We start from the raw sequence: 27,067 nt of genomic DNA on the forward strand, positions 1-27,067 counted from the left end.
GCGGGAGCAGCAGCAAAAGAAAACAAGACAATCAGCGATCGAAGACTGAACGGGGCCTCACCCCAACAGCCCCCTTTACAGCCTCTGTCGCCCCGCCCACTGCCGCGCGACAGCCAATCGCCAGCGGCGCTCTCCTCCCTCTGCCCAACCCCATCCAGGCTTTCATAAAGGCCCCCCCATTGCCGGCCAATCACAGCGCCGTTCCGCTGCGTAATCCCGCCCCGCCCCGCGACTCAAGCCAATCACCGCGAGCGTTACACAGCGCCGCGGTCCCCGCCTCGTTGCGCAGCAATGGCGGCGGGGCCCGGCTGCTGAGGCGGGACCGATCCCTGCGGGGTCCCCCCGAGAGGGTTCCGGATCCCTGAAGGGCCTCGGCTAAGGGGAGCGCTGACCCCTCAGGGCCCGTCCGCAGAGACAGCGCGGCGGGCGCGCCCCTCCTTAGATACCGCTTCCTGACGGGAACTGCGGGCCGGGGTGAAAACCGTCCGCAAACCAAGCCCGTTAGTGCCGTTAAAATAAGCACCTTCCCGCGCGCGGGGCTCCCCCCTCGCTCCCTCCCTCAGTGACGCACTCTCTCTTCCATCATGGCACCCTCCAGCATCCGGGTCGGCCCCAAGCCCCGCCCCCTCGCCCATCCCGTGCCGCCCATTGGTCGCCGGCGGCGCCGCTCCCTCCCCAACATGGCGCCCATCATGAGCCCGCCACACCTGGGCGTGGCCAGCGCCGCACAAATCCCGCCCCCCAGCCCATCCCGTGCCGCCCATTGGCCGGTACGCGGCGCCGTGGCGCCCCCTGTCGGCGGCGGGCGGCGGGCGGCGGGCGGCGGGCGCGGGTCCGGCATGGCCGAGGTGCGGCAGCGGCCCGGGCGCGGCCCCGGCGGGGCCCGGGACCCCCAGGACAAGGTGCGGGGCGGCCCGGGGGGACGGGAGGGGGTGGGGAGGGGCGGAGGGTAGGGGGGGAGCGGCCCGTCCCGCCGCCTTGTGTCGCGACCGCTGCGCGACCCCCGCGTGGCGGGGGAGGTGGGGGGGGGGAGTTTATTTGCCCCTCGTTGGGTTTATTTGATCCCCCCCAAGGAGCAGATCCCGCCCCCGGGGGATCGACAGCCGGCCCCGGGTCCGCTGTGTGGGAGCGCGGAGATGTGAACTGTGTTTGTGGGGTATCCCGGGTACGAACCTTCCCTTGGGGGGGATTTGGTACCTCCGAAATCACCCCCAGGGAATGAGGGGGGGTTTACAAACCTGCCCTCGGGGGGGCTTTGGTGCTTCCCGAATCATCCCCAAGGAATGAAGGGGGTTCCCAGACCTTCCCTTAAGGAAGGACTTTGGTACCTCTGAGATCATTCCCAGGGAATGAGGCTGGGGTTCCAGACCTTCCCTTAGGAATAGCTTTGGTCCCTCCCAAATTATCCCCAGGGATGAGGTGGCCGGGGGCGGTTACAAACCCTGCAGGTTCCCTTTGGGAAGTCTTTGGTACCTTCTAAATCATCCCAGGGAATGAGTCTGGGGCTCCAGACCTCCCCTTAGGAAAGATTTTGGTACCTTTTAAATCATCCCCAGGGAATGGGGGGGTGGCGGGGTCACACACCCTGCAGGTTCCTTTTGGGAAGACTTCAGTACCTTCTAAATCATCCCCTGGGAGTGAGTTTGGGGTCCCAGACCTTGCCTTAGCAAAGACTTTGGTACCTCCTAAATCACCCCCAGGAAATGCCCTCCCTGTGTGGGCTCTGTGGGAGTTCAATGAGGAATGAAGTTGTGTTTCTCTGAAGGAAAAGGTTTGTTTTTCCACAGCAGACGAGCCATGGAAAGCCAGCCTGGCTCTGTTTTCCTGTCCCCTGAGCCTGGCTGGATGCTCGTGGTCACTCTCTGTTGTCACCCTTGTCATCTCTGTTCCTGCTCCTCCCCGAAGAGGAAAGGACCAAGAGGAATAAACAGCCAGGGAAAACTTTGTAAATAACATTTGCAGGGGCACAGAGAGCAAAAACTGGAGGGAAACGTGGTTCTTGCTGCCTTGGTGTTTAATGCATCTATGTTGGGAGAGGCCCTGGGCCCTCAGCACCATCACAGGAGTGTTTTCTCTGTTGCTGCACCAAGGATGCAGTTCAGAGCAGCAGGAAACCATTAGACTAAACTCTTCTGCGATTTAAATGCGCTTTTAATGCTATTTTAATGCTGTTTGAGTAGCAGTGAAACACCTGCAGGAGCTGTGCAGGCAGGATGGAGGGAGGTTTGTTGTGCTGATGGGATCAGAGGGCGACCTGGCACACACAGAAGGGAGAGTGGGTAGCCTTGATGTAGATCTGGAGGTTCTGCCTTTTTCAGAGTTCCCTGGAGCTCTCTGATCCCAGGTTCCCTGACCTGAGTGAGGGGAGCACCAAATGGCTCCTGGGTTGTGGTTGTGCAGAGGAGGAAACCGTTGTCCTCGACATAAGTACCTTTGTCCCAGCTGGAATTTTCTTTGCAGCAGAAAATCTTCAGGGAGTTTTCTATTCCAGAACTTTAGTGGGAGTTGGAAGACCTCCCTCAGCAGGCTGGGGGGGCTGGTGCTGCTTAACTGGAGCACAGCCAAACCCCCTGAGCCAAGCTGGGATTCGCTTTAGCTCCTAAAAGGAGTTCAGAGGCCACTGTTCCCAGTGCAATCCTGTTATTTCCAGGCAAGTATTGTCATGTGCAAGGAGACTTCTGAAGGACTCCTCAAATATTTCCTTGGAGTCAATGACTTGGAGTGTCCTTCCTAGAGAGAGGGAACGTTTCTGTTTTGCTGCTCCTCCTAAATCAGCTCAGATGAATTGCAGGAGGGAAAAAAATAGAAAGAGATGTTTCCAAGCAGTGAGGAACAGCTCCTCCGAGGTGCTGAATGTGATGTTTCTGAGGAGAGAGGAGTGCTGGGAGCAGGGAATTTCCCCAAATTGTTCAATCCAGCTGCTGGGAGGTGTTACCTGGTGACTAATCCTGCTGCTCTGAATCCCTCTGGGTGCTTTCCATGGCAGCTCAGGGGCAGGATTTGCTTTCCTCCCCTGAGATCCAGCCCTTGGGTTTTGAAATGCCTGGAAAAGCCTGGGAATAACAGCAGGGAAGGGCCAAGGCAGCAGAACTGCTCGTGGTCCTGGTGGTCTCGGCCTGCCCAGGGCTCTGCTGCAGGTGCTGCTGGGAGAGGGGACATTCCCATTCCTGCTTTGTCATGCACTGAGCCCTGCCAAGGAAAATCACTTAGCAGCAGATATTTTATTCTCCAGAAACCCTTGTGGCTTCTGGAAAGAGCTCTCAGCATGTTTAAGGAAACGAGATGTAAACACCCAGGCGGGTTTCAGGTGGTTGTGTTTTGTGCTTGTTCTCACTTCTCTGGTTTGAGAGTGGGAATAGGGAGGTTGGTTTCATTCTCTGCTCCTCTTGCCTTTGCCCAGGGTCCCAGCTTTGGTGTCCCTCCCTGCTGGCACAGCTGCCCTGAGCTGCCCCAGTTGAGCTCCTCATGCCAGAGCGTTTGAAAATCGATTTTTGTTCAAACTGTTGTGCAACACAATCTTCGTCTCAGAGGGAACAAGGCAACATCTGTTTGTTCTGCTCAGTGAACTCCCCCTCATCTCCCCAGTGAAAAAACAGGCAAAATTGCCCTGGTGTTGTTTGTACCCATTTTCTAAGCCCAGAGCACTGGGATGCTGTTACCTGTTGGTGTTTGTGTGGTGATATCTGAGATCGTGGAATCCTGGAATGGGTTGGGTTGGAGGGGACCTTAAAGACCATCTCATTCCACCCCCTGCCATGGACAGGGGCACCCTCCACTAGCCCAGCTTGCTCCAAGCCCCGTCCAACCTGGCCTTGGACACTTCCAGGGATGCCACAGCTTCTTGGGCAACCTGTGCCAGTGCCTCACCATGAAAGAAGTTGTAATTGTTGCCTTGCAGGTCCTTCTCCCTTGGTCTCTGTAGACTCACTCCTTTGCTCCGTAGCCTCATTCATTATCCAAACCCTGAGGTCAGTGCCTCTCTCCTCTGTTCAGTGCATCCCAGGAAACCACATTTTCTCTTCCAGCTCCCAAGGAGAACAGAAGTGCAAAATAAAATTGTTTCCTGATGCCTGCAGAGCTCCTGAAGGCTCCTGCTGCTTTAGGGGGATTTTATGATCCTGTCTCAGTAGCTGTTTGTGCTTTGTGTGACTGCACAGTGAGGACTGAGGGATTTTTCCTTTTCCATCCTTTTGCTGGGATGTTGCACTAGTAGTTGAAACTGGGGGGGTTCTCAGACATCCCAGGGCCTCTGCCCGTGGAAGGGGGGGCTGCAGGTCACACCCCCCATCCCTTTGGCTTTGTTTACCAACCCCTTTGTCCCCTGCAGTCAGTGCCTGGCTGGAACTGGAATGATTCTGTACTTGAGAAGTGTTGGCTGATGGAAACTCCGGTTCTTTCCAGCCCAGCTTTGCAGTGGACTGACAGTGTGACTTTTATCTGGCTGCATCTGGTTCGTATGGTACAGAAAGTGAAAGACTGGCATCCAAGCCTCGTGATTTCTTGTGCTTCCAGGCATTTATTTCTCGTGTTTCCAGGCATTTTGCAAGAATTCCCTGGTGATCTAAGGGCTTTGAAGCTGCTGAGGCAAGTGGATGCCATGCTGTCCCTTAGGTCTGCTTGGGAGGGTGAAGGGTGGCAGGGAACAGCTGCCTGGGCTGGGCTGGAGCAGCAGCAGCAGCTCCAGTTTTGGAGTTCAGCTCAGGAGAGGGTTCAGGACACAGAGAAAATAACACTGCAGGTGCTCTGAAGGTTTAGGCAATTTCAAATCCCATTACTTCCCATGTTCCAGAGAGCTCACTAGTTGGGAGTTTGTGATAACAAGATGAGGTTCTTGTAGGACCAAACCCAGTAAACTGCTGCAGTGATGCTTCTCTTGATCTCATCAGGATTAAGAGAGGCTGAACAACAAGTCTGCTTCCAGACCTGCTCCAAAAGCTTAATTTTTAATAGCTCTTAATGTAATTTTAGGCTCAATTCCAGGCACCAGTTTGCTTGGCTTCTGCTGAAGCATGAGCCTCGTTTATTGTGGAGAGATGTTCACAATCCCAGCTCTGCTGGGAGAAGACACTTCAGCCTTCCCTGCTGTTGGATGCTGAGCTCTGTGTGTGCCCGACAGCTCCTGGGCATCCTTAGTTGTGGCCTGGAGGGACTGGACTCACTGTGTTCCTGATGGAAAAGGGACTCAAATTGGACACCTTTGCCATTGTTTCCTTTGGAAAGGCTTTGACTTGGCCTCTACTCCTTTCACCTGTGTCCTCATTTGTGGTGATGCCAGAGAAGTTTGATCCCAGGAAGATTTTGTCATTTTAAGGGTTGGGTGACTCTCCTTGGGCTGTGAGGAGATCCCTTCCTTCCCTGGGAGCAGCTCTTCACGGGCACTCTCAGTGCTCTCACCAAACCCCCCAAGCACACGTTGCTTTTCCTGTTGCTCAGCCCTTTGGATAGTGCAGGCCTGGCTTCTGTTTCCCATCCTTATTTACTAAGTAGATTTATTCCTGGCTGGTCTGGAGGGCCACACAAGTGAGTGTCCCTCTCAGCAGTGCCTGGAAGTGGCTGTTACCCCTAGACCTCCCTGTTTTCCCGGTGTTCCTGCAGGATCTTTGTGGATCTGTGAGCTTTTTCCCAAGCTCCCTCTTGTTGCTCCAGTGGTCTGTCCTCAATTCCAGTCATTTGTTGTGCACAATATGGTCAGGATAGCATGGGCTGATGGAGGGAGGCACATCCATAACTCCCTGTGGATACTCCTCTGGCTTTGACCCCGTTGCAGGTTGAGGTCAGTGCTCAGATGAGTTGCTTTGTACATAAGTGATGTCTCTGCTGAGGCTCCCGAAATCCTGTGCTCTCAGTGATATCTGGGGGTGATTCCTGTGGGGGGAGGGATGTTTGGAGCTGAGAAGAGGGAAGTTGGGATGTTTGTGTGTGTCTTCCAAGCAGGAAAAAATCCTAAGGACCAGTGTTACTGTCTGTCAAGCACAAACCACAGGTTAAGTGGCAAGAAAACCATTTTCTCCTCCTGCCTGCCTTTGGTGAGCAGTGATTAACACCAGAGGTAAAAGTCCTTGCAGGTAAAACCTATGGAATCATAAAATCCCAGACTGGTTTGGGTTGGGAGGGACCTCAAAGCCCATCCAGTGCCACCCCCTGCCATGGGCAGAGACACCTTCCACTAGCCCAGGTTGTTCTAAGCCCTGTCCAACCTGCCCTTGGACACCTGTGACTTCAGCAAAGCACTGATGTGGGTTCATCAGGATCATGTCTAAAATACTCATCCAAGTCCTGCGTGGTTCCTTTCCTTGATTAATTCAAATAAAGCCAAGGGGATTAACTGGCAGAACAAGATTGTGGCACCACCTCACAGTCAGCAAATTAAATGGCCTGGTGAGATTTTTTTTCTGATTGTGTTTTGGAAAAATATGTGTTAACACCAGAGGAATTGAGGGTCAGAAGCCACTGGCCTTGGTGTGATGCAGACTCTCATTTCAGAGGCCAAAAATAGCCTTTTCCTGCACTAACCTTCAGAGTGAACAGTTGCTCCAGAGCTGTTTGTTCTCCCTCTTGTTTGTCCCAGCTCTTCCAAACAACAGCAGATTGAAATGTCTGTGCAGGCTCCAGCAGACACAGCTCCAGCCTCTCCCAACACCAGCTCCCAGAGGCTCTTGGAGCTTTGCTTTCCTGTTCCTGGCCATGTTTCTCTGTCTCTGCAGGGGTGACAAAGTGCCAGTGTGGAAATGCCAGGAGAGCACAGGGATGCCAGTTAAATCCAGGAGAACCCAGGAGCCTCTCCCCAAAACATCTCCATCCATGTTTCAGAGGGGGAGGCAGGTTCCTTTCTTAGCAGGAGGAGATTCTGGGGGAGTGCCAGAACCACGGAGCTATTTCTGTGCCCGTTTGTACACAATAGCTGGGCCCTGCTGCCTTTCCCTCCTGGATTCCCTGGAATCCACAGACCCTGGGGTGGGTGCTGGGAGTGCAGGCAGGGGATGAACTGATGAGTCAAAGGGAGGTGTGACTTCCCAGGGATCAGATTTGCTGACATGGAAATCAGGCTCCTGTGCCAGGCTGTTGTTGTACTGGCTCTGAGCACATCCCACTGCTGAGGGATGGACTCCCTGTCCAAACAAAGCAGGAGCTTTGGGAGCATGAGATGAGTTTTCTTTGCTCTTTCAGCCACTGTACAAACATTTCTGCTTTTTGTGATGTTATTTTAGGCATGTCCCAATTTCCATTGCATGCCTTCAACTGGAATATGGCTATTTTGGGATGGGGAAGGGAGTCCTTTATCAACATAAACGAAACCTGAGCTTTGTTGGGTTGTTTGAGACAACAAATCTCGCAGTCAGCACGAGATGCCAGCTTGGAGTGGGACATGACAATCTTGAATTTAGTTTTCCTGCAGGTGACCTCCCAGCCTGAGAAGTTCAAGCACTTTCTGCAGCACTTGCAACAAAACCAGTGTCTTTTTGGGCTCTTAGTACAAATCAAACCCGGCTGGTTGCTTGGTTCTCCCTTCCCGTGTTAATGGTCTCCAAACTTCTCCCTTGTTTCACCCTCCTGAGCTTGTTTCAACCTCTGAAAGAGAATCTCCTGTAATTTGGGAGTGCTTGGGTGATTTGTCACCTTGATCTCACCCAGAGGGGGGTTTGGTGGGGCCCAGCAGCTGGGGGAGGTGGGCAGGTGCCATGTGGGGAAAGCAGGGAGAAGGGGAGAGAGGAACAGCAGTTCTCCTGGATGTAGGAATTAAAACCCCTTCTCAAAAGCACAGAGATTTTCAGAACTGAGGCTGCTGGTTTGTGTTCATTAAACTAATTATCTTGGCTTTGATCCTGCCGATGTGCTCGGAGGTGAGAGCAGCAGAGGCTGTGGTGCAGTTGGTCCCTTTTGTTCCAGCTGTCAGGTTTTTTTGCCTGAAAAAGCAACTCTGTTTCTCCCTTCAGCTTTCATTTCATATTAACATTTTCTGTCACAGCTTTTTGTTAAAATCTGGCAGGAAGTCTAAACTAACCAGCTCCTGGCTCTGAGGAAGGTGCCCAAATAATGGCATTTCTTGCACAAATTTAATCTGCCAGCATTGAATACTTAACTGTGGATCTGTATTGGGCAGATTTTTGGCAGGGAGGGAGCTGACTCGTTTCTATGACAACCGAGATCGTGTCATGGATATTTGGGTAAAAAACCTGAGCTTCCTCTGTGAGAAAACCATTGAAATGTGAGCGCAAATTTCGTACCACAGGGTTGAAGGAGTTGGGTTGTTTAAAGAAAGCTCAGACAACTCATTTCTCCATGTATCTTTCCTCAGGGTGATACAATATTTGTTGACAAATGTTGCTTAGATCTGCTGATTTCATAAATGTAAAAAGTGAGCAGGTATCTGTTTTTTCCCCCATCTGCTCTGGTTCACCAGGAGAAACATCCCTTGCAGAGATTTGGGGTTTTACTCTTTCTTCTCATCATGACTTATGTAGAAATCAGTGAATTAATATAAAATGGGTCTTGTTATCTTGATTTTATTCCCGCATTCCTTTTGCCCTTGATTCAGTAAGAAGCCTTCCATATTGAGATGATCAATTGAAGAAGGAGCCTTGGGCTTGCCAAACCTCCCCCGTTCAATTTAGTAACTCCATGTTGGTAACAAAAGCCAGTAAAAGCTGCTGATTGTGTTTTAATAGATTTAATGCTTGCCCTGTAAAATAAATGGAAAAATAAAGCCAGATCCCAAGGTAACCAGAGAGAAGATTTCCTTTGCTCTTACTGAGGAGTTTTAACTGTTTCCCAGCTCTGCATCCTGCAGGTGGATGTCTGACATCCTGGGAGCTCTCACATGAATGTCTGACATCCTGGGAGCTCTCATGTGGATGTCTGACATCCTGGGAGCTCTCATGTGGATGTCTGACATCCTGAGAGGTCTCACATGGATGTCTGACATCCTGGGAGCTCTCATGTGGATGTCTGACATCCTGAGAGGTCTCACATGGATGTCTGACATCCTGGGAACTCTCACATGAATGTCTGACATCCTGGGAGCTCTCATGTGGATGTCTGACATCCTGGGAGCTCTGCCCTCCTACCTGGGAGGAGAAGAGCAGAGGGAATATCAGGAACCAACAGGAAAAATCAGCCAGGGAGAGCTGTGGTAAGAGAATATGGAATAACTACAGCTGGAGAAGCTCTGTGCCCTGCAGGAGCAGCAGTGGGAAGTGCTGGGATTGCTGGGAGGTGTCTGGGCTGTGTCTGGCTCAGCGGGGTGGAAGGTTTTAGGCTCCAGTGTCGTGCTGTGTTAGTTGGTACCTCAGAGTCACCACTGGGTCAGGTGTGATCAGGACCTCATTGTGAGGTCCAGCCTGGGGCTGAAGAGCTTTGACTGTGGGCAGAACCTAAACAACCACCAAAAAAAGGCAGAAAAACAGTCCATGGAGGGGTAAAGGAGAGCCTATGGGAGAGAGAACAGTCCAGTGGCTGAGGAAGGAGACAAGTCATGATTTCTGGGGTAACTTTCTGCAAGTCTGAGTCTCTCCAGGCTTTTTTTTTCAAGGGCAGGAACAGGAGAAAACAGATGAGGCATGAAAAAGCTGCTGTTTCTGTGACAAAATCCCGTGTATTAGACCCAGCTCCCCTGTCAGCCCTGGCATTGCAGGGCACTGTTGGCAGTCCTGGGCAGTCACAAACCCTTTGCAGCAGCACCGACTGTAATGAGCTTTAATCTGCCCCGGGGAGCATCAGTGCCTGGGAGAGCAGTGCCAGCTGATGGGATCTGTCTGCTCAGATGGAGCCCTGGAAAGAGCAGTGGGAATAGGCAGGAGGGTGTCACCAGGGCAGTGCCACAGCTGGGTTCATAGCCCAGCCCAGGATATATCAAGCTCAGGCTTAAATGAGTTATTTAGCATCCCTTCAGCTGCTTAAAGTGGTGATTTGTAGGCTGATGGGGCAATTTGCATAAAATGTATAAAAATAGTGTCAATTCCTGAGTCCTCTCCGTAGCCTAAATCTGGCACAGTGTCCTATATAATCTTAATGCTCTGATTCAGAGAGAGCTGAGCAGGGAGGAGAGCTGATTCCTGATGCTGCTCAGCTGTTTGCAGTGAAGATGTGAAATATCTGCCAGCCCTCACTGTGACTGGTGATTTCTTCCATCAGGGAAAATGTTTTCTTCCTCCTCCCATCAGGCTTAAACTGAGCAAGGAAGGCATGGCAGGAATGGGTCCTGCATTTCATGTTGAACCCTGAGAACGCCCCTTTATTGTGACAAACCTCTGGATTGCCTTTGTTGTGCTCTCTGGGAACAACCTGGCAGTGTTTGTGGGGCACTGTGTGTTTGGTGCTCAGCCTCTGCTGTTCCTCTGCTGGGGATGGACTGGGGACCCGCTGCACTGACCCAGGGGGGCTTTGCTCCTGCTCCTGGAGACCCAAACTCTTTGCAGCACAAGGGTTGGTTTGGCCTTCACTGCAGGAGGTGCATCAGGGACCTGGGGATGTGCTTTACCTGGATTTGCCTGCATGTCTGTGTCCTGAACTTGGTGCAGGGAATCATGGCAGGGAACAGGCTATGGCAGGGATCAGTCTGTGGCAGGGATCAGGCTGTGGCAGGGATCAGGCTGTGGCAGGGATCGGGCTGTGGCAGGGATCAGGCTGTGGCAGGGATTGGGATATGGCAGGGATCAGGCTGTGGCAGGGATCAGGATATGGCAGGGATCAGGATATGTCAGGGATCAGGCTGTGGCAGGGATCAGGCTGTGGCAGGGATTGGGATATGGCAGGGATCAGGCTGTGGCAGGGATCAGGCTGTGGCAGGGATCAGGCTGTGGCAGGGATCAGGCTGTGGCAGGGATCGGGATATGGCAGGGATCAGGCTGTGGCAGGGATCAGGATATGGCAGGGATCACAATCAGGATATGACAGGGATTGGGCTATGGCAGGGATCAGGCTGTGGCAGGGATCAGGCTGTGGCAGGGATCAGGCTGTGGCAGGGATCAGGATATGGCAGGGATCAGGCTGTGGCAGGGATCAGGATATGGCAGGGATCAGGCTGTGGCAGGGATCAGGCTGTGGCAGGGATCGGGCTGTGGCAGGGATCGGGCTGTGGCAGGGATCAGGATATGGCAGGGATCAGGCTGTGGCAGGGATCGGGCTGTGGCAGGGATCAGGATATGGCAGGGATCAGGCTGTGGCAGGGATCGGGCTGTGGCAGGGATCGGGCTGTGGCAGGGATCAGGATATGGCAGGGATCAGGCTGTGGCAGGGATCAGGCTGTGGCAGGGATCAGGATATGGCAGGGATCAGGCTGTGGCAGGGATCGGGATATGGCAGGGATCACAATCAGGATATGACAGGGATTGGGCTATGGCAGGGATCAGGACTGCCAGTTCCAGCAGCTGTGGGATCAGCTCAGTTGTAGCATCACATTCCTCAGTCCCTTGAGTTTTACCTTCACCCCTTGTGTCCTTGGCAGGAGTGCAGGGCAGGAAGGCCCAGGAGGGGAGGGCAGGAAGGCACAAGTGCTCTTTCCCTTCCTTTTGGTCTCTGAGCACTTTGCAAAGCCTTTGATCCTCTGGGCTGCACCCAGGAATGATTTGCCTGCTTTGCACTTGGCCTTTGGGGAGTAAAACCTGGGAATGCTTGGATCTGCCTCCTCCTTTCAGTGCTGGGCCTTTCACTGGGCTGGTGACCTGTGTGAGGTGCTGGGTCCTTGGACTGCAGGAGGAATCTGCCTGAGGCTTTTGGGTTTAGCCTGTACAGAGGAGACACTGATTTTGGCCAGGCTGCAGCTGTTTAGATTGCTCCCAGGGGAATTCTGCAGGGAATCCTTTTATTGGAGAAAGCATGGATTGCAATGGAAACGTGGATTGCAGCTAAATAAGTGCAGTGATTTCCCAAAACCTGACTGTGAGATGCCAAACTCGTGGGCTCCAGGGAGTTTTATCATTTCCAGTCTCTGCCTGCTGCCATTTGCAGCTGCCTTATGGATTTGAGTTCTCAGCTAAATGGCACTAAATCTCTCTGAAGTCTGACGGCAGAGTGGATTTCACGGGTCACTTGAAAAATAGCTGAAAAAAAGCCAAGTTGCATTTCACTGCCAGCTCTCCAGACCCACGTGGGGGCTGACAGCAAGTCTGGTTGAAAGCAAACCCAAACTCTTCCTTCCCAGCTGATGGGAATGGAAAGAAGGAGGATGGAGGGAGGTGAGGAGAAGCTGACACCAGGTGCTGCTGGTGTGGTGGCCAGAGCTCTGCTGTCCCTGGGAGTAATCCCTGACATCACTGTTGTATTTTTAGCTGCCTCCACCTGACGATGCCTCGCTGTCCTTGTCTGATTTAAGAACCTGGCCTGCAGCCACTGACAGTTCCAGCTTGGGCAGTAATTATCTTTTCCTGCTTTAAATAAGGGAGCTGCTCCAGCCTTCCTGCTCCACTGAACTACAAATACCACAAACCACGGATTACACCAGAACAGTCCCCTCACATGATTGTTTTTGGGGGGGGTCCAGTGGGGCAGCACTGCCTGGGACCCAAAGAGATGAAGTCCCTTTGGTTGCAGAGCTGGGACCCCAAAGAGATGAAGTCCCTTTGGTTACACAGCTGGGACCCCAGAGGGATGGAATCCCTTTGGTTACAGATCTCCCAGTGTTTGTCAGCTCAGCTCCCTCAGTGCTTTTCCTGCAAACATTCTCCCTTTTCTGGGAGTTTCCAGTGCCAAGTGCAGGCTCTGCCTTGCCTGAGTGCTCCCCAGGGAGTGGCCTTTTCCTTCCTTGCTTCAAGGAGCCAGGAGCAGGATGAAGCTGCGCTGCTGAAATGAGGGGCAAAATGTTTAAGTTTGGACTTGTCCTATGTTCAGGAGCTGGATTGGAGTGAAAACTGCCACTGGGAAGAGGCACAGGACTTCTGGGGGGCCAGAACTCACCTGGAATCCTTTTCCCACCACTGTTGCAGAGCCCTCAGTCACCTGCCTCACCTGTATTTATTTCCCCCTAAACCCGGGACTTTGCTCCGAGCTGAGTGCTGGAGCAGTCCGAGGGGCAGGGAAGGCACAAAGTGTCTCTTGCCAGTATAAGGTTTCCCCTGTGCCAGAGGGGATGTTGGGCCTGGGTGATAAGCTGGGCTCTTCCTCTTCAGCTGCCTGAGGATGGGCTGGGTGTTATTTTTAGTGTCCCCGTGCAGTCAGCACTTCAAAAGTCTGTCTGGAAGCCTTGAGCCCTGTCTGCTCGGAGGCCTTTCTTCCTGGCTAATTTGGGCAGTGTTACATTCTTGGAGATCTGCTTGGGGATTGGGAGGCCTTGTAAAAATTCCTGCTAACAAGGCTGTTTCCCTGAAGCACTTGGAGATAATCAACTGCGAGGCATCTTTGGCTGTGCAGAGGGAACAGACCCTTTTCTGTGGCTGCTGCTGAGACTGAGGGACATCCCACCCATCATGGATGGCACCTAAAACACTTGATGATGTTTCTCGTGGGTTTAACCTTGTGTAATACCCAGAATATTTTCTCCTCCCCTTTCTCCAGTGCAGAAGCAGAGTGGTGGTTGGTGTTACACCCAGTGGGCTGCCCCGAGTTCCTTCAAGGAGTGTGGCTGGTAAAGCTCCTTGTCTGTCTTTCACTGGCAGGAGTCAGAGTCTGAGAACAGGCTGGATGGAGAGACAGCGTCAGACAGCGAGAGCAGATCGGAGTTTGGAGGTTCATCCACGGTGCAGACATCAGATGACACCCCAGAGGTCCTGAACAGAGCTCTGTCCAACCTGTCCTCAAGGTAACACTCCCTGAGCATCATCCCCCTCCTCTGCCAGGGCCCTGCATTATCCTCTGCCAGGGCCCTGCGTGCTCCCCGTGCTCTCTTGGCCCAGCAGGACTTCGGGGGCTGCTGGAAGTGGAAGGAGCAGCTCTCCAGCTCTTTTCCTGCCTCCAAGGCCACGGGAAGCAGCAGGGAGCAGGGTCAGGGCTGCTGTAGGTGGGAGGGGAGGGGGCTGTGGGAGGGTCTGGCTTCCTGCTGGGTCCTGACAGGTGGAGGGGCCTGAGTGGGACAGACCACAGAGGTTGTGGCTTTCACAGCACTCAGCAAAGATTTGAGCTGCAGAGGTTTTTAACCAGCAGTGTGACTGACTTGTGCAGGAATGCACAAGAAATCACACTGGGGAGGACAGGAATTAACAACAGACTGGATGTTCTCTACAGACTGTAGTGGGGGGAAGGGTCTTGTTTTTATCACAGGCACAGAAAGTGTCTCTCCTGGGTGTGCTGTGAGGATGGGACAGGCTCAGGGCAGGGCAGTACTGAGGGTACAACACCTCACAGCCCATCTCTCCTCCTTGAAAGGAGTACAGAGAGGGGAGGTGGTCCCTATTTTATTTAAACTTGTCCTGCAGCTTGTCCAGGATGTGGGAAACCTGTAGCAGAGCAGGAGCAGACACTCTCCTGTCCCATTTCAGTGCCTTGGAGATGCCCAGCACCTCTCTAGTGCTTTCTGCAGTCAGTGAGGCTGAACTGAAGCCTTGCAGCTGCTGCAGCCAGGCCTTTGGCAGCAGCCTGAGCTCTCTCTGCAGCACTGAGAGGAAACTTGGGGTTTCCAGGGTTCAGTTTCCTTCCTGTGATGCGCAGAGAGCAGAGGTGCTGTTCGGCTGCTTTGCTCTGCTTTGACTTGTCTCTGACATCTTCCCTTCTCTCTGGCCCAGATGGAAGAATTGGTGGGTGAGAGGAATCCTCACGCTGGCAATGATCACCTTCTTCTTCATCATCATCTACTTGGGGCCCATGGTCTTAATGACAATAGTAAGTGCTCCAGAGAAGTGTCCTGATGTTCACAGCAGTGGTGGGGAGGTCACTGGGACCATTGCTGGGGTGGGAAGCTCAGAGCCTCATGCCTTAGAAGTCCCTATTCATCTTGCTGGATTTCTCTCTCTGTGGATAAAGCCTGGCAGGAATCTGCTGGTCAACATTTGGCTGCAGTTGGAACCAAGACAAGAGGTTGTTGGAAACCTCCTGCAGAGGAAAGGGGAGGGAAGAACAGTGTGGTGAGATTCCTGTGTTGGATTAGGAGGCTCCTGCCAGACTGATATCGACTGTTAAAGTACCTTTTGCTGTGCACATGCATGTTTTTTATTTCCCTGCAGAAAAGCAGTTTAATCACCGTGGATTACAGCTCTGCATGTCTTTCTGTGCAGGTGATGTGTGTCCAGATCAAGTGTTTCCACGAGATCATCACAATTGGCTACAACGTGTACCACTCGTATGACCTGCCCTGGTTCAGGACACTCAGCTGGTGAGTGAGGGGGTGCTCCCCTGCCCAGGCCTGTGCAGCAGGAACAGCCCATCCCAGGACAGGGGACACCCCCAGAGACCCTGGGGTTGTGTGTGTTCCCAGTGATGTGTGTTAACAGCTCTTGTAAAGGAAAATCACAGAATCATGGAACAGTTTGGGTCGGAAGGGGCCTTAAAGATCATCTCATTCTACCCCTCTGCAATGGGTGGGGACACCTCTCACTAGAAGGAAAAGCCCCCATGAGTCTTGATAGATCAGTATCTTAGGAGAGCCCTTATTGATGAAGTTTGTCCTGTTGTTAATGAAGTGCAGAGATGAGAATCCTGTGATCTGTGCAAGGGACAGCACTGACAGGAGTCACCACCTGGAGATGGATGTGGTTGCGTGGATGGGATGGTTGTGAAACAGGGCTGAACATGGCACAGAATCACAGAATGCCAGAATGGGTTGGGTTGGGAGGGACCTCAAAGCCCATCCAGTGCCACCCCCTGCCATGGGCAAGGACACCTTCCACGAGCCCAGGTTGCTCCAAGCCCCGTCCAACCTGGCCTTGGACACTTCCAGGGATCCAGGGGCAGCCACAGCTTCTCTGGGCAACCTGTGCCAGGGCCTCCCCACCCTCACAGGGAGGAATTTTTTCCCAATGTCTCACATAACCCTGCCCTCTGGCAGTGGGAAGCCATTCCCCCTTGTCCTGGCACTACATCAGGGCTGGGGAGAGGTCAGGAGTGGGGCTTTCAGGATGCACAGTGGGTGCTTTTGGGAGCCACAGGATAGGAGGCACGGGATGGGGGATTTTGGGAGGCACGGGATGGGGGATTTTGGGAGGCACAGGATGGGGGATTTTGGGAGGCAGAGGCCAGTTGAGCTGTGCCACATAAAGGCAGAGTCTTTGTGCATCAAGGCCAAACCCAGACCCCAGCCATGATCCATCCCAGAGCAGAGCTGAGAGATGCACCCACTCTTTGAAATGTAGATGACATTCCCAAACTGGAGGAAGTAAAGTTCAGGCTGTCACCTGAAGAAGGCCTGTTGGCAGGGCAGTGATCCTCAGGGATCAGTCGCTTCCCGTGTTTCTCCAGAAGCTTTTCAGGGTTCCTGCTAACGAGCACCCACGTCCTCCACAGGTACTTCCTGCTCTGTGTGAACTATTTCTTCTATGGTGAGACTGTGACAGATTATTTCTTCACCCTGGTGCAGAGGGAGGAGCCCCTGCGCATCCTCAGCAAGTACCACCGCTTCATCTCCTTCGCCCTCTACCTGACAGGTACACACACTTCTGCTGCTTCACCTGGGGAGGAAAGCCTGGAATTACTCTTACTGAGTGCTGTGTCCAGTGCAGTGTCCATGGCAAACCATCTCTGCTCTCCAGGGATGCTGTGACTTGGCTCAGGGGGAGAGCAGTGGTGGCAAATCTCCCACACGGGGGTGTGTAGGAAAAAGCTCTATAATGTGTATGGGACAGCCAGATTGTTCCTCTCTCCAAGGGATACCTGTAGGCAATGGTGTGACTTCCAAAACAGTGCTTTCCCTACTTAACATTGTTCTTTTATTCAAGTAAAATCCTCATCAGCTGCATGATGTCACGGTACAAAATTATTTGACTGTGGGAGGTACATTCCCACCTTTGACTTTTCTTCTGTCTCTCCTCAGGTTTCTGTATGTTTGTCTTGAGCCTGGTGAAGAAACACTATCGCCTCCAGTTCTACATGGTAAGGTTAAATTTAGGGCCTGATAGGTTAAGTTCAGGGCCTGGTAAATTCAGGGCCTGGTGAGATTAAATTCAGAGCCTCGTAAGGTTGAGTTCAGGGCCTGGAAAGGTTAAATTCAGGGGCTGGTAAATTAAATTCAGGGGCTGGTAGATTAAATTCAGGGCCTAGTGAGATTAAATTCAGGGCCTGCTGGGTTAACTTCAGGGCCTGGAAGGGTTACATTCAGGGGCTGGAGAGGTTAAAGTCAGGGGCTGGAAAGGTTAAATTCAGAGCCTAGTAGGTTAAATTCAGGGCCTGGCTATTTAAATTCAGGGGCTGGTAGGTTAAATCCAGGGCCTGAATGGCTGCCCCCATTTGGAGGCACAGGTAGGAATAATTTAGGCTGTTTGAAAACACGTGGAGGTCTGTGTGTCAGCAGATGCTCCTAAGCTGGTTGTGCGTTGTCCTGCTGCCTGGAGGGAAGGTGACTGAGACCAGACTTGTTTTTAGGGAGCTGACTGAAAGAATTCCCCTTCAAACATGTATTCCCTTCCCTCTGCACTTGTGGATGCTGTGAAGAAGCTTCCTGCAAGCTGAGAGGGCTGTACAGGGCTGGTCCTGAGGATAGGTTGACTTTGTCTCCCTCTTCCCAGACATCAGTGAGGTGTTTCTCATGTGTGACCATTGACACAGCTGGCTTTGCTCTCCAAAATATTCAAAAAACAGGGATGCAGCTTGGATATCTGTTAAGGTTTCTGCTCTTCTTATGCAGTCAGAAATCTGAGTGAGGTGTATGGGATAGGGTGGGTTAAAGGGCATTTGCTCCAGCAGAAGTTCCCAGTGAAGGTCACAGGTGGGATTGAGCTGGAGAACTTGCCCATGAGTTCCTCAGGGTGACTGTCCCCTGCTCTTTGTGACTGTTGCTGTTGGTCCTGGCAGAGGTGCCTGCCAGGAGTGCCCTTTGCACGAGCAGCTCTCTGAGGGAGCTCACAGCCCCTGAGCTGTGCCCCCAGAGCAGGGCAGTGTCCCTGGGCAGGCTGGACTCCCCCCTCTCTTCTCTTCCAGTTCGGATGGACCCACGTGACATTGCTGATTGTTGTCACCCAGTCCCACCTCATCATTCACAACCTGTTTGAAGGGATGATCTGGTGAGTTTGCTCTGACTTCTGAGTGCTTTATTTTTTGCAGCCTGAGATGACTGACTGTGTTTTCATAGAATCCCAAGATGGTTTGGGTTGGAAGGATCTTAAAGCCCGCCCAGTCCAACCTGGCCTGGAACACTTCCAGGGATGGAGAGTCCACAACCTGTCTGGGCAGCCTGTGCCAGTGGTGTGCCAGCTCCTCATTTCATCCTAATATCTAATCTTTTTTTAATCTTAATACTCAGTTTTGAGTTAAAACTGTTCTTTTACAAAAGCAAATGGCTGAGGAGAAGGTGCTCCCTGTGAGGGACCTGTCCAGAACAGAACAGCAGAAGATTGAGTGACACCTCAGTGACTTAGGACTTGCTTTGTGCCACTAGAGAGACGTTGTAAAGGAGCATCCATCTGACAATATGTATGGGATGCAGGGACCTTTCAGGTGGTGTCAGGCCCGGGTAGATGCTTTCTCTTGATAGCCACCCCTGGCAAATGGATGGGAAATGCTGCTGGGTTTGGGGCTGGGCTGTGGAAGGAGGGAGGTGGAACCTCCCACCTCACTCCAGCTGCTGTGCAGAGGGGAAGCCCCTTTGGTGGTCTTGCCAAAACCAGCAGTGCCAGGAACTAATTTGGGCCACTTTAGTACTGCACGTTCCTCTGTGTGTCACAGCCAGCCCAGGGGACTCGGGAGCCTCCTGCTTTCTGCTCCAGTGGGGCAGGGAGGTCAGTGTCCAGCAGCATGTCGTGTGTGACAAAAGACAATGTGCTTGAAACAGGCCATTCTGGGTGCACAACCCACTCTTTAGTCCAGAACACTTGAGTAACCCCCAGATTTGCCTTGGAGCTCCAAGTGGGTGCTCCTCGCATTGCCCTGGAGGAGGAAACGTTGTGTGCTGGCCCTGCAAAGCCCCTGGTCATGGCAGCTGCTCGTTAAGTCTTGGAGTTGTCTGGTCTTGGCACTTCCAGTGGTTTGATCCCTCTGCCCTGCAGGTTCATTGTGCCCATCTCCTGTGTGATCTGCAATGACATCATGGCCTACATGTTCGGGTTCTTCTTCGGCCGCACGCCGCTCATCAAGGTCTGTGACATTTTGGGGAGCAAAACATGGATTTGGGCTTCTTTGGGCCTTGGGCCTGTGTTCCCTCAGCTCCTGCTGTGAGTCTGAAGCAAGCCTCCAAATTAAACCTGATGTGCATCCCAGCCTGGGAGGCTATAAAATTAAATAATAGAATATTGAGGTTGGAAGGGACTTTTAAGATCATCGAATCCAACTGTGAATGAATGAGAGGTTTAAGACTGAAATGTTGGTGGCAGCTTCTGACCAAACTCTTATTTGGGGATGGTGGCACCAGCTTGTATTGGCCTCAGCAGTTCACAAGTGAGGAAGGGCTGCAGAGGTGTGTAAATAATGACCTCCTCCTCTTTCTCTCGGGCAGCTCTCCCCAAAGAAGACCTGGGAGGGTTTTATTGGAGGATTTTTTTCCACTGTTTTGTTTGGATGGCTGGTAAGTTGGTGCTTATTTCATTGATCTTTTCCCTTCATGGAGTGACAGTGTTTTGTCTAGAAAATGCAGTCAGGCTTTAATCTCTGCCAGCTCTTGTCAGAGACTTCACCTTTTCCTTGCTGACCAGAGTCTGAGTTGGTCCATGGCTGTGTGCAGACACTGGGGGAAGTTTTTAGTCCCTGATAAACCCTGTGACATGTTCATTGCAGGGGGAATTTGGATGGGTGCTGTGCATCATTTCACAGGCTGTGTAGGGAGTTCTGTGCTCTTGGAGTGTTCTAACTAGTTTTATGACCATCTCTGACTGCCTGTTGCTGTCCCCTCAGCAAGGGGGTGCAGCCTGGCTCAGCTCTGACACTCCTTGCTGAGCAGATGCTCTTACTGTGCCTTTAGCCAATTACTGCTGCTCAGGAGGGTAATCTCCTTAGGGAAGCTGGAGTGTGGCTCCCTCCTCTCCTCATCTCCTTGCATGGCCTTTTCTGTGAGATCAGCTCTGCTGCTTCCCTCAGGAAAATATTAATCCTGTTTTCTTTGCCACGTCTCCCCTCGTGTCCCCCTGGAGCTGTCCTATGTGATGTCTGGGTACCGCTGCTTCACCTGCCCCGTGGAGTTCAACAACGACACCAACAGCTTCACGGTGGACTGTGAGCCCTCCGAGCTGTTCCAGCTGCAGGAGTACAACATCCCCCTGGTGCTGCAGTCTGTGGTGGGCTGGGTATGACACTCCCTGTTTATCACATCTTATTTATTGGGATAGGAGCCCTAGGAAAGGAGAACGGGGTTTTATTTTGATGGTGTGTGAAGGAACACGACAGGGGATGATGGTGGTGGTCTGTGGTGGTGGACATCCCGAAGGAGTTGTCCTGGGTCTGGTGGGACATTAACCCACTTGAAAACAGCTGAGCTACAGCCTGGGGAGCAGAGAAGGAGGGGCAAGCAATGGACAGTGCTGTTCTCGTGGAAAATCCCTCTCTGCCATGTCTTTCCTGCAGAAGACGGTCCGGATGTACCCCTTCCAAATCCACAGCATCGCCCTCTCCACCTTCGCCTCCCTCATCGGGCCCTTCGGAGGCTTCTTTGCCAGTGGCTTTAAGAGGGCCTTCAAAATCAAGGTGAGGGTGGGGAGGGTCAGTTCCATTTTAGGAAGGGAAAACCAAATGGCTGCTGTGCTCGGAGCAGTGCCAGGAACAGCAGGGTGGTGCTCTGGGAAGGGAGGGGCATTTGTTCAGTCACAGATAAGATGGGGCAGGATCTGGGTTTTTTCGACTGAATGGGAAGAGACCTTAAAATTTCAGTTGTGATGTTCTAAATGCTGCTGTGGTGCAGAAATTGAAGTAGAGGAGGAAAGACCCAGCCAGGAAATTTTGCAATCTGAGGCTTCCCTTGATGTCAACAGGCTGTTTTTACATGTAAACGGTCTGTGATCAGTTAAGATGCCTTGAAAGGCAAGACAGGGTGACAGGAGATAAACAGCAGCCTTCCCTGACCTTTGAGTGACAGTTAAGCCTCACTGTCCCTCAGGCACCAGCAGCTTCATACAGGAGAAACTTTTAAAACCAAGGAGAGATTAAACAAAATGTCTCCTTAATCTGACTTTGCCTTCTGGGAGGAATTGGAGCGCGGGGATGAGTGCCATGTGGGAAGGCACAGAAGCAAGTTGCAGGTATTTGGAACTGCTCAATGCAATCCCTCTGCTTTGCTCAGGACTTTGCCAACACCATCCCGGGGCACGGAGGGATCATGGACCGCTTTGACTGTCAGTACCTGATGGCCACCTTTGTCAACGTGTACATCGCCAGCTTCATCAGGTCTGTGCTGCTCTGGGGGCCCTGCAGCTCCCAGGGCTGGACAAGCTGGGAATAAGAGGCAGTTTCCCCCTAGATTAACATCTAAAAATAACAAGACACAGAGGAAAGGCTTGAAGAAAGGAAGGATCTTTTAGTGGGGTCATGCAGAGCTGGAAACACAACCCTCGTTCCCTGTTATTCCAGTCCCACTGAAACTCCTCCTTCTGCATCCCTGTGAAGGTTGGACAGGGTTTCCAGAGTCAAACAAGCAGGGAAATCTAATTTTGTAGCATTAACAAGCATTCTGTAGCCAAGCACAGAAGAAAACCTGTAGGTACATCAAAGATGCCTCAGAGAGCCGAGGAACTGTCTGTCTGTGGCTGCTTGGATTTGTGAGGGGGAGCATCTGCTGATAAGATGCACAATCCTCTTTAAACACACTGGATTTGGGGTGTTATTTTGTGTTTACAGTTCAGCATCCCGTGCCTTTTGAAATGATTTCCACATCCCAAATGGAGTTAAGCTCCCCATGTAGAACTGGTGAGGGAATGGACAATGTGGTTATTAACTTAAGCCCATTATTTTGCTGAAATGGCACTTCAGCCCCCAGCTCACTGAGATTCAGCCACCTGCCTCACAGATAATGATGATTTTGTGTTTCAGAGGTCCCAACCCAAGCAAACTGATCCAGCAGTTCCTGACCCTGAGGCCAGACCAGCAGCTCCACATCTTCAACACGCTCAAAGCACACCTGGTTGACAGGGGAATTTTGGGGAGTCTGGAGGACGCGTAGGCACCAGGAGAGTGGGACAGGACTGAGCACAGACAGGCCTCCAAGAGGAAATCCCTGGCTTGCCTGATTTAAGACAATAACAAGGCCTCATTTCACTGTAACTTTTCTTCCTTTCTTGGTAAATGTTTGCATTTGTGGTTTTTTTAAAATAATATATTTATAGAGCTTTGGTTCAAACGAGCAAATCTTGGGTTTGGAGCTGAGGAGGAGTAAAGGTTTGGAAGGACTGCAGGGTGAAGCAGGAGGGGAGGACTGTCCTCAGGGACTGTTCTGAACCCTTGCAGTGTTTGGGCAGTGCTGACCTTTTCCTGTGAGTGGGTTTTTGCAGGGAATACAGAGCGTTGTCCGTGTGGAGCTGGCAGGGAAGTGACTCCGTGCCCTCCCCTGGCTGCTGTGCCAGGCTGGTGGCAGCTCTGGGGACCATCCTTCTCTCCAGTGGGACCTGGGAATGCAATGGGAATTCTCCCAGAAAGCTGTGGGAATCTCCTTGCCCAGGCTCTGGTAATTGGAAGAGGATCTTATACTAACCCAGCCCTGTTTCCTCTGCCCAGCCAGGCACCTGCAGCTGCTCTCACTTGCTGGTTTTTGCAGTGCCTCTCACATTCCCTCCTTTTGTGGCTGATATTTTGGCAAATGAGACTTTTATAACTAATTAAACCAGGAACAGACTGGGGACAAGGAGCCAAGGAACTGGGAGTTGCATGTGGGAATGTGGGAGGTTCAAATTGCTTCAAAACTGCTTGAAGTAAATAAGTTTTAAAGAACATTAAAGCTTCATTAATTCCTGCCAAGAACAACCCTTAAATAACTTGGTTCATTTTCCCCCGTTAAATAACCTTTAAGAACCACCCTTTTCCATTTCTTGATGGTTGGAACCCCCTCACTGGGATATTTTAAGTAATTTGGGGAGCAGTTTCCAGCCTGTTTTCTTGCTGGTTGGGCTCCAGCTCTGCTGGGGCTCCACTGGGAGTTTTGTTTTCTTTCAGGGATCATGTCTGTTTGTTACTTGAGTTGTAGATGTTGTGCTGCTGAGTTTACCACGGTCTATGTTGCATTTCAGTCTGGGTTCATTTCTCTGCAGGCTTCTGTCCTGCTTTGCTCACTGAATCTTGTCAGAAATAGTTTGTACTTAATAGCTGCAGTTTTTATTGAAGTACTTTCCTTTATTTTGTCATACTTTTTTATTATTTAAAATTGAGAGCCCTAAAGATTGTAAAACTTCTCTTTTTTTTTTTTTTTTTGTGCTCAGATAGCAAATTATCCCTATTTCCACCTTATGCAATGTTCCCAAACACGAGGTGACTCTGATTTTCCTTCTTTCCATAGTTTGTGCATGGGAGAGAGAAACTTTACCTTATTTTAACCTGGGGAAGGAGTGACAGGGAGAGTTAATACAGAAGTACATTGGTGTTTTGCAGCAGTAGCTGACACAACCCTTAGGCACAGACCCCCCATTAGAGACCTGTACCTGCTGCAGCCTGGCTTAGCCTCGACAGAAAATAAACCGCCTGAAAATACCCCAAAATCACTTTTTCCTCCATATTCTGGTTCTGCCATTGCTTCCATTTCCCCTGAGTGTGCAAGAGAGCTTGTGTGTGTGTGTAAATATATTGAACAGATCCAGCCTCTCCCCTGCATTTCTGTAGGACCCTGTGCTGGGCTCTGCTTCCTCTCCCCAGACAGGATCCACAGGGCAGGAATTTGTACTACAAATGCTGGGATTTGATGGAAAGCACAGAGGAAGGGGCTGTTTCCAGAGAGTGTTTTCAGTGTGGTGCTGGCAAAGCTGCTGAACTGGTTGTGGTGTCTGTTCCTTCCCAGCTTGAATTAGGCAGGGATTTATTTTCTGTCCTCTTAGAGAATATTGGTCCAAGCTCCTCATTTGCATCCTGGAGAGGAGGATTAAGGTGCTTCCACCTTGCTTTGCCCAGGGAGAATATTTGGGCTGTGTTTCATCACATTTTGGGTGATTTCAGCAAGGCAAAGTGAGGGCACCTGCCAGGAGCATCCATGGGAATAGGTGTGGGGGTGCTTTGTGCAGTCCCTGGGATCATTTTGCCCTGTGGGGTTGGACCAGCTGGTGCTTTTCAGGGTTCCCCTGCCCACACCTGCCAAAACCCCTTGTGGGTACTGTGGGGTCACAGGCAGAGGTGATGGTGTTGGTAAATATTCCAAAAGTGTGCTCTGTTTATATTGAGAAGTTTTTCCAATGGGTCTTAGGTCTCCTGCTCGTCTGCTTTGACCCTTCTCTGTACCTCTTCAGCTGTGATTAGTGGGGCAAAACCCAACCCAAGGCTTTGCTTCAGGCTTTGGTTTGAGGCAGATCTGGGCCTTTCTGGAGGGTGCAAGTGCTGTGTGTGGGCACTGGAGGGCAAAGTGGTTCCGTTCAGAGGCTGCCCGGGCTGGGAGAGCAGCAGCAGCTCTGCCTGTGGGTGGCTTCCCTGATCAGCTTTATTCCTGCTTCCTTCCCAGCAGTGCAGGAAAAGGGTGAACTTCCAAGCCTCTGCTGATCTGAAGGAGAAGGCTGAGTGGAAAGGGTTTAGTATCCTGCATGGAAGTTTATTAAACTGAGTGGAAACAGTGGAGCCACGGAGGAGGAAGGGAGGGAGATGGGGGTTGTTAAGGATATTTGCAAGTTGTACAGCTGGACTTAGAGAATCCTGGGATGCTTTGCGTTGGAAGGAGCCTGAAAGATGATTTTTTTCCAACCCCTGCCATGGGCAGGGAACCTTTCACTAGGCCAGGTTGCTCCAAGGCACATCCAGCCTGATCCTGAACACTTCCAGGGGTGGGGAGTTCACAACTTGCTGAGAAAAAATGAACAGCTGATGTTACTGGCCTTGGTTGTCCCTCAAGGGGATGTGCACATGGCCCCTCTTTTCCATTGTGTTAGGCCTTGCAGGACCTTGGTGATGCTGCAGCTCTCAAGTATTCCAGTTTGGGGGGAGGCTGATGTAGAGAGGCCAGAGTGACCCCAGGGATGGCTAGGAAGGAGATGCTCAAGGGAAGTTTCTCCAGCTCAGGGCTCGAGCTCAGGTTGCACCGTAGTTTTGGTTCCCAGTAGGCTCCAGCACTGGAGAAGTTCCTCCTGCTTGTGCCAAACAAATAGGAAGAGCAGAGCAAGGGGGAGGTCCTGTGTCAGCTGGAATGTGTGCTTGGATTGAGAGGAAGAGGCAAGTCTGATTTGGCCAGTGTGGAGCTTCTGAGGGCAGGAACAGGCTGGTGTGGGAGCCACCCCTGCACCAGTGTCACCAGAACAGGCAGAGAGGGATGTGGGAGTGTTATAAAGGGATGGCATGTGGCTGGAAAGCTGCTGTTGTGTGGAGTGAGGGGCTGGCTGTGCTGGGGAGGGTACTGAGCACCCCCAGCTCTGTTTGCCAGTGGATGGTTTGGGTGGAACTTTTGGTTTGGCTGGGTTTGATCCCCAGCCTGAGCTGGCACGGGCTGGGTCTGCGAGACAAGCACTTGGCACACTGGGGTAGGAATTTGCTTCTCCACGTTGGTTGTGTCCCAGATGAGTTTGCAGATGGGATGCAGGGCCAGCCCGTGGCCCAGAGTGCTCAGGGAAGCCCCAAACCTGGTTTGTGCAGTCGTGTTGTGTCCTGTGTGATCAGCCTGTGTTAAATAGATCCTTTGGGGTGAGGGGCTCGGCAGTGACACCGATTCCTGGGGTTCCTGGTGCCCCGTGTGGCTCACGGAGCTGGAGATCCCCCAGCATCGCCTAAAGCTCGGCACCAGGCTGTGAGATGCCAGTAACATTTTCCAAGGGATGTCTCCTGTTTCCAGTATGTGCAGTGAGCTCCCACAGGCCTGGCTGTGGTGGGATCCCACCCTCTCTGTGTGGGAGCAGGGCAGAGCTGTGTGTCAGCACCCAAACGGCCCCTCCAGCCCCTCCTGCCACAGGTCAGTCACAAAAGGCATCATGGGGAAGCTCCCAGGGTTCCTCCCTCCGTGCCCAGCCCTGGGGTGGCACTTTGTGCTCCTGTCATCCCTGTGTGCCCAGCTCTCCAGCCCTGGCGTGTCCCCACCATCGGCTTCTTTCTCTGTGCATTGTTCTTTTGGTTCCTGTTTTAGCTGCACACGTAGAGTTGCCTTCCTTTGACCGAATGTTCGAATGTGATATATTGTATATTTTAAAGTATTTACCCTATTTATATACTGTATGTTACTGTTAAATAAATATAAGTTCCATTATCCGCAGTGGAGTTTTATTCAGTGGGATGCTCCAGACCTCCTTTCCGTGCTCTGTAGAGCAGATCCATCTGTTCCAAACTCACATTCCCTCATTCCTTGCTCCTTCCTCAGGGATTTTCCCAGGAGCAGACCTGGTTTTGGCAAAGACACAGGTGGGCTGAGCACATGGGCAGGATTAGACCATCCATGTCCTGCATGAGAGACAGGCACAGCCACATTCCCAGCGGGATTTGCAGTGACCCTGGGGTCAAATCATCCAGGCCCTGTTTGATCAATGGTGAGGGAAGTGTTGGCACTGCTGCCCCTGTAAATCAGCTCATTTTACCCCAAAGATTTCACTGGGAATGTGAAGAATACTTAGTATAAATTATTCCTTCATTTCAGCCATTTTTCCTGACCTGCCTGGGGTTGGGAGGGCAGAATCCTCTGTTTACCCAGAAAAAGGCTATTTTTAGCTCTGGTGTTATTTTGACTGTTTCTGACTTATCAGCTAAGCCAAACCAGCCCCTGAGCAGCCCTTTTACAGCTTCCTGTCACACTGTGTGGGCACTTGCAGACAAATTCATCCTCCAGCAGCACCACAACACGCCGCCCTCTCGATGGCAGCGGTGCAAAGTGACTCCAAAGCCCCAAATCCCACATTGCAGCGCCTCACACCCAGTTCAGCAGGAGCTTGCTGAGACCCACCGTGCAATATTCAGCAATGTGTGATGCAATTCG

The 27,067-nt window shown here is 51.9% G+C and overlaps 1 protein-coding gene across 1 annotated transcript; it reads left to right on the forward strand.

Annotated features, from left to right (window-relative positions):
- Positions 1 to 665: 665 nt before the first annotated feature.
- On the forward strand, positions 666 to 26,347 carry CDS2 (CDP-diacylglycerol synthase 2). Its single transcript, XM_064637882.1, has 13 exons — positions 666 to 902; positions 13,590 to 13,732; positions 14,652 to 14,748; positions 15,141 to 15,238; positions 16,366 to 16,505; positions 16,892 to 16,950; positions 17,995 to 18,077; positions 19,059 to 19,146; positions 19,505 to 19,573; positions 20,136 to 20,288; positions 20,566 to 20,685; positions 21,278 to 21,381; positions 22,024 to 26,347. Exons 1-13 carry the CDS (start codon positions 681 to 683, stop codon positions 22,151 to 22,153), a joined length of 1,506 nt encoding a protein of 501 aa, XP_064493952.1. The 5' UTR covers positions 666 to 680; the 3' UTR covers positions 22,154 to 26,347.
- The last annotated feature ends 720 nt before the right edge of the window (positions 26,348 to 27,067 follow it).

The sequence above is a fragment of the Pseudopipra pipra genome, chromosome 28 (assembly GCF_036250125.1).
Source record: "Pseudopipra pipra isolate bDixPip1 chromosome 28, bDixPip1.hap1, whole genome shotgun sequence".
Taxonomy (NCBI): Eukaryota; Metazoa; Chordata; class Aves; order Passeriformes; family Pipridae; genus Pseudopipra; species Pseudopipra pipra.

Excerpts from the sequence above, each read along its gene's own strand:
- CDS2 (XM_064637882.1), top strand. The coding sequence starts at position 681 with ATGGCGCCCATCATGAGCCCGCCACACCTGGGCGTGGCCAGCGCCGCA. Across the intron at positions 903-13,589 it reads CCCGGGACCCCCAGGACAAG|GAGTCAGAGTCTGAGAACAG; the intron begins GTGCGGGGCGGC and ends TTTCACTGGCAG. Across the intron at positions 20,289-20,565 it reads TGCAGTCTGTGGTGGGCTGG|AAGACGGTCCGGATGTACCC; the intron begins GTATGACACTCC and ends TCTTTCCTGCAG.